General features: G+C 37.4%; 1 protein-coding gene across 1 annotated transcript; it reads left to right on the top strand.

Moving 5' to 3' along the window:
* Window positions 1-234: 234 nt before the first annotated feature.
* LOC133284342 (large ribosomal subunit protein uL29-like) lies at window positions 235-2,329 on the top strand. The gene is made up of 4 exons (XM_061481343.1): window positions 235-315; window positions 452-587; window positions 699-855; window positions 1,946-2,329. The coding sequence occupies exons 1-4, from the start codon at window positions 312-314 to the stop codon at window positions 2,018-2,020; spliced, it is 372 nt and encodes a 123-aa protein (XP_061337327.1). The 5' UTR covers window positions 235-311; the 3' UTR covers window positions 2,021-2,329.
* Window positions 2,330-7,002: the final 4,673 nt, after the last annotated feature.

Here is a 7,002-nt window from a genome sequence, read left to right as displayed (position 1 = left end):
AAATATTACATAATTTCAAGTCTGAGGTTTGTTTGGGTTAACATAAACTTTTTCTTAAGACAAAAACGAAAACTTAAGGGGCCCATAACTGGGCCCATCACTTGTGCAAGATATCATTCAACAAATTGGGCCCAATATTTAGGTCAATTCTAACCCATTTTCAATTTGTCAACGAGGCCCAGATCCAGCTAATACGTTCAGTTTCTATCGCAGCCTTTCACCCTGGTTAGGGTTTTGGCCATAAAACAGAGAAGTTAATTAGGGTTTCACTTTCTGTCGACTTTTTTTCACAACTACTCAGGAGCTTCGCAATGGGTAAGAAGAAACCAATGCTACTGCATAACATGCTTCTAAAACATAATATCCATATATATTTTTTCTCAATTTGATTCTGATATTTCTTTTTATCGATTTTGTTGAATCTGGATCCTCTGTTTTTTGAATGTAAAAGCGAGGATCAAGGTTTACGAGCTCAGGAACAAAACGAAAGCAGAGCTTCTGAACCAATTGAAGGATCTGAAAGCAGAACTTGCTCTCCTTCGCGTCGCTAAGGTCACTGGTGGAGCCCCAAACAAGCTCTCCAAGATGTGCGTTTTCTCTCTCTCTCTCTCTCTCTCTCTCTCTCTCTCTTGTAAACAATTCTTATATAACATTGTATTGTTAATGCGAATTTGATTGCATTTATTGTTTTGATGCAGAAAAGTGGTTCGGCTTAACATAGCGCAGGTGCTGACAGTGATTTCCCAGAAACAAAAAGCAGCATTGAGGGAAGCTTATAAGAAGAAGAAATACCTACCTTTGGATCTGCGTCCCAAGAAGACCAGAGCTATTAGAAGACGCCTTACCAAGTACCAGGTACCTTCTATGTTTCTGCTTTGGTTCAATTTTCTTTAATATACCTTTTTTTTATTAAGGGTTGAATTTTTTATTATTATTTTGAAATGCATCTGGGGAAGTTGGTCTTATGCTTGGTTGATGGGTTATGTTTGATGTGAGTGAAAGTGGAGAGAGTGCAGAGGAACGAGGTTATTAAGGTGTAGATAGATTATGTGTCTAACTATGATGAATAGTTTATTAAGGGCATGATTTGCTCTGAATTTAGCTGAAATGTTGAATTAGATAATGATTTTGAACTCTTTCTCAATGTCAGGGTGTTGGATGAAAGCTTCTCTTGTTTTCTTAATTGTATACCTGAACTTCACACATTGACATAATATGTATCTTAGAAAGCTGGTTTTGGCAATTTAGATATCATTTATCTTCCCTAATAATATTGCTCCTTTTCCTTATTTTTCTAATTATATTTTGTTATGAATATGTTTTTTTGGAGATATTCCAATCGGTTCATCATTTCGTGACTACTGACTAGTCCAATTTGGGGGGTTCCGGGATTAAGGCTTTAAACCTTTTCCAAAAATAGTACTGGGGAGGATCAAACACATGCTGTCATCCCCATCTGTTCAATTTCCTGGCGCCAACTGAGCTACTATCGTTTGATTTGTTATAAATATTTTTAAGTAGCGGTGCATTAACTGGAGTAGGGAACATGGTTTGGTTGGGGACTTTTACTGTAATAGTGTAATGACATGATTATCATTTTGCCTCTTTTGGAGCAAGAGATGATACAAGTACCTGTTATTGGCAGGACTTTAGTTTGAAAACTACTTGATGAAGTTTCAAATTGGATTGGCCATCTTGTTGGGGTTATATATAGAACTTGAATATACTATTAAACTCCTATACCTGGTTTGAATTTTGGGGACGTTCTTTGTTGGTGAAGTTGTTTTGGGAATCCTGTTTTCAAGAATAACTTCATCAGTATAATGCTTCGTGTGATGTTTGCTTTACATTATCTCCGTACCTTGATTTAATCTAATTGATATTTCTAGGCATGCAAGCTTCCTTCTTAACATGGCTGAATGAATTTGCTCTGTATTTCTTACAGGAGTCATTGAAGACAGAGCGTGAGAAGAAGAGGGAAATGTACTTCCCAATGAGAAAATATGCAGTTAAGGTGTAATGTTGGGTCCATGTTTGGATGATACTCTTGGCATCACTTTCTATTTGTTATTTGATATAATTTTTAAATTTTTTAGGTATTCTTAGGTTCTATTTTTGTTTCCTTTCAAGTTTTACTAATCATCATGAATTCGTGATTTATATAATTTGCTTAATTACTTCTTCCAAATTAAAGACAACCTGATAGAAGGGAAAGTCTCTTCTTTACGGATGGTACATTTTGATGTCTGTAAGTGAAGCCAAATGCACAAATGAAGTTCTTAATCTAAACGATTATGAACTATTTGATTCTGAATGGTGTACTATTGAATTGGCCAGTCTCAGATAAGATAAATAGCGGTGGCCAGTGTGATTGATTTTCCCGCACAAGTTCTTTCAACTCTTTGTAGGAATCTGAGATAATAGTTAAGTGTATAACGGAAATACGTCTCACACCCTTTGCTTAGAGAACCACAGTCCCCTGGCGATGAAGAAGTGTGCCGCGACAAGGCTTTCATAATTTCATTACACAAAAATGCTTCTAAAATTCAATTACTTTTTATATTTTTAATTGTGCTTGTTGAGTAATACTTTTCGTCTTACGATTAGAGTTGAAAATGATGAAATCTTTTGTCTAATAAGATATATCCTAGTGGTTTAAGTCATTTTGGCTGTTCAAGTTTTAAAGATTATTAGGGTGGGGTAAGGTATTATGGGAATGGAGGATGATAACTTTATTATTATTATTCAAAGGCAAAAAAATATTGCGGGAGGTTGTGAAGGGGTGATAATATATAATTCCAATGATTTATTTTTCAAGCAGTTCATACGAATGTTGTGGGAAATTTTCTTTTAGAATATACAAATGTGCCCTACAAATGCATTGAGCTTTTTGTTTTGAAGGGTGAAGACACTTGAGTTGGTAACTTGCCAACACATATTCGGCACATATCTATCTTCACTCTGTGAAAACAGATGGATATTTCTGGGTGCCAAAATATTTTTAGCCATCCAATTCAGGCATGACTTAAATCAAGGTTTTTATTCATTTCCTTCCTCGGAAGGTTCTCAATGTTTTGTTCTCTTTATCTTCTTTCCTTTTCTCATTGTGTTTATTATTTAACACGTTTTATTCCCCCAATTCAGCACCTCAGAATTGTTCCCCCCCTCCCCCCCTTTCGTGGTTACAAAGTTTTCCTCTCATTTAAAACAAGCAATAATTTATTTGTTTAACAAAATTAACAAATGAACAATTTATTCCCATTCATCATATATATAAGATTGTGTTTATTTATTAGATTTGACATTTCAACCTTGATTAATTATGAAGACACCACTCACATACACATTTATCACTTTTCTTTTTAAAAGAAATAAAGCTAAAATAAAAAATATATAAGTGGTGAGTTATACAATTAAATAATGTTAAAACGTAGTACAATTTTATGATGATTTGGGAGTATATAATTTCTCCCTTGTTAGGGAGGTGCAAATGACCCGAGGCATGTACACTTCTATTGTACAAGTACAGCTACAATTCATCGGGATATCAGCTAAAAATCAACGTTAACATAATTAATCTGGTTATGGTATAGTATTCAACTATTAATAATAATAAAAGCCTTTCCATTAGCCGAAGCGAGAGACTGATCTTCCAGAATGTTTTACCTGAAAAGTGAAAACAATAAACACTAGCTAACACACTAAAGTCATATACGCATGCGTATGCAAGCTGTATTTGTAGAATGAAGATGAGTGGTTTACGTTGAAGAATGAAATCTGGAAATAGTTGGGAGAATAATTAAGATCGCTTTAGGCATATTAATTAGCTAGTAAGCATTTCATTGTCAAATTTTCAGTGCCAACTTGATTACAGAGTGAATAAACGCGTGCATCGGTCAATTTTAGTCTTCTTTTTCTCTCTGGATGGTCACTGATTTTTTTTTATTCTATTCATCTTTCGACATTCTCACCCGTAATCCAAATAAATTGCACTTTTTGAACCATGAACTGCCACCTGTATTTCGATTACTTTCAATTAAGTTATAAATTCAATTTATTACAAAGTTGTTGAAGCGTTGTATCTTATTAACTGTATGATGTGACGATTTATATTTTTTTCTAGATTTATTATGAAATGCGAAACCTTACTAAATTAGTAATTTACATTAAAAGGGATTTATATAAATAAAAAATATATATAATTACACACAAAATCTAAAAATAAATATTTTTTCATTAATTTATTTGAAATGTCCTGATCAATGTACATTTGGGAAGGAACCCACTTATCATGGGTATGAAGTGGGATTAAATTTTTACTACTTCGTAGTACATATTTTTTTTCATTAAAAGTAAAAATACTTTCAACTCATATGTTATTAAAAATACAAAGTAGGTCAAATAATTATAAATATATGAGTAATATACATTTCTAATTTTTATAAATGTAACAGTGAATCTCAAAATGAGTACAATTTGAAAATAAATAAATTAAAAGTCAAAATGGAAAGACAAACATCAATATCAGGCTTTTTGACCCTTATGCCCCTTAATTAATAATTAATTATCAAATTGCCCCTCATTCAAAACTATTTCGAAAATTTACCCTCCCCAACAAACATAACACCAATCTGCCCCTGTTTGACCGTTGACCACGAAGCCTACCCGGGTACACCATTACCTACCCGGGTAAATTTTGAAACTTTTTATCTACCCGAGTATGTAGGGGTGTACCCGGGTAGAGTTCTTGAATCTGGGAAAATGTTTGAATTATTTACCCGGGTACGTAGCAGTGTACCCGGGTAAACATCGACGGTAGGGTTTTAAAATACCCCAGCAGCCCCATTTCGAAAACCCACAAAAGGGGTACCCGAGTAGAGCTGCTGGAGGAGTGTCATCTTGAGCGATTTCAGGCAGAATCTTGCACTAATTCGTCTTGTTTGTGATCATCATTTGCGGACCTTGCAACCTCTCTGCCTTCTACCGATTGAAATCGATCAAAGGTGAATTTTTTTTTTCAGTTTTTTCAATTATGTTATGATTTCTGTTCTGATTCATTGTATTTTCGTTTATATCATTTGATTCTGTCCGAATTATTTTATCAATTTGTCTAACCCTAACCCTAACCCTGAATCTAACCCTAACCCTAACCCTAACCCTAACCCTAACCCTAACCCTAACATGTATCTAATTTCTGATTTTGGTTATTTTTTCAGTTTAATAGTGTGACACAATGACCTCTCGACGCGTTTCAAAGCTGCCAGTGACCCATTCCGAGAGAAGAACCAAGAGTCGTCACGATGGGTCGTCATCCTCTCAGCCCCAGGCTGCTTCGAGTCAGGCTCCGGACTTGACGTTCGGATATTTGTTTGAGGATGACATTCCTTCACACGAGAAGTTCGTGAAGTTTTTCATGACCCGGAAGATCTGCGAACCGAAATCACTGGATTCGGCATTCTTCAACCTAGAGCGTTTTGACATCGTGCCGCTTCTTGAGCAGACACATTTACTTCACCTGGCGGAGATGCGGTGCCCATACTCGGAGGTTATGGTAAGAGCCTTCTACCAGAACCTTGGCTACTCGCAAGGCGAGCTGACTTCCCGTGTCTGCGGGATTGATATCATCATGACTGCTCCTATCTGGACGGAGCTACTGGGGTTCGATTTTGATGGTGTCACAGGAGCAGCACTATATGATGGAGACAGCCATCATATATTTGGTGATTATAACCGGGAGACCATTGTTACAGAGACTAGGAGGGCAGACGCTGAGCCCGGTCATTTTGCTCATTATCCTGTTAGCAACTTGTCAGTTTCTGCTCGCATTCTTCATTATGTGGTGACACATATTATTTTCCAGCGCCCGCATAATCACTCAAAGGTGCTGGAAGGGGACTTTGTCATCCTGTGGGCCCTCCTTCACAGTCAGCAGGTGAACTGGAGGCATTACATATGCATACTGATGTGGAAGGCAGCCAAGTCAAAGAAGGCTGAATTGCCTTTTGCATTTCTGGTGCAGAAGATTCTGCATAGATTTGGAGTGCCTATGGCAACAGAGACCTTGAAGACCGCCAGAGGCTGGAATGCTATATTTGGTGAGAGGCTCCTGAAGCAGTGTGGGATCCTACCGAACAGAGCGGGTATCTGGACGTGGAAGAAGGCACCAGAACCACCTGAGATCCCATTCCACCACGATGCTGAGATGGAGGATGCACCTGCAGGTGATGTGTTGGTCTTTATGAGTTTATGCAATTTTGTGTTGTTTAATTTTTAATGTGGTATTGAAGTTTGTTTTTCATGGTTTATGATGTAGGCCTTGATGATGATGACGATGATGATGGCGTTGCTGAGGTTGATGTCAGACCGACACGTCCCACCCGCAGTCGGCGACCACCAGCTCCTCCTGAGGGTGGATGGACACTTGATCATGTCATGGCATCCTTATATGATCTGACTACTGACTTTAGAGGATATAGACAGAGCACGAGCAAGTGGCGAAACCAGATGGACACAAGGGTTGCACGGTTGGACACAAGGGTTTCACGCTTGGAGGGTTTAATTGGCGAGGGTGCCCATACTCAGGAGGAGGAGGAGGAGGAGGAGGATGATGACAATGGGGATGACACACAATCAGATGAAGAGAATGGGGAGGACACGGCATCGGATTAGTGTGTCCATAGGGTTTCATATCATTGATTTAGTTTGATGTAATGTAGTCATTTTGGTACATTTAGGAACTTTACCTACATTGCATGGATGTTTTTGTACTGGATATTCAAAATTTGAATGAATGAAATTTTCGTTTTGTGCACGTTCAGACTTGTTGGTTCTATGCATTAGTATGAGACCTTGCATTAATATTGTCAATCCACCCCCAAGTCATACCGTATGTAGGTATTGCACAACAATTACCAAAATGCAACAAAAATTGCCAAAACAGCATCTGCAACAGCATCTGCAACTGGTCTACCCGGGTACCACGAATAGTCTACCCGGGTAGTA

The sequence above is a fragment of the Gastrolobium bilobum genome, unplaced genomic scaffold (assembly GCF_033153095.1).
Source record: "Gastrolobium bilobum isolate Gb01-03AN ecotype WA unplaced genomic scaffold, APGP_CSIRO_Gbil_v1 utg45793, whole genome shotgun sequence".
Classification (NCBI taxonomy): Eukaryota; Viridiplantae; Streptophyta; class Magnoliopsida; order Fabales; family Fabaceae; genus Gastrolobium; species Gastrolobium bilobum.
The sequence above is the reverse complement of the archived record's forward strand: the minus strand, read 5'-3'. Positions and strand labels throughout refer to the sequence as shown.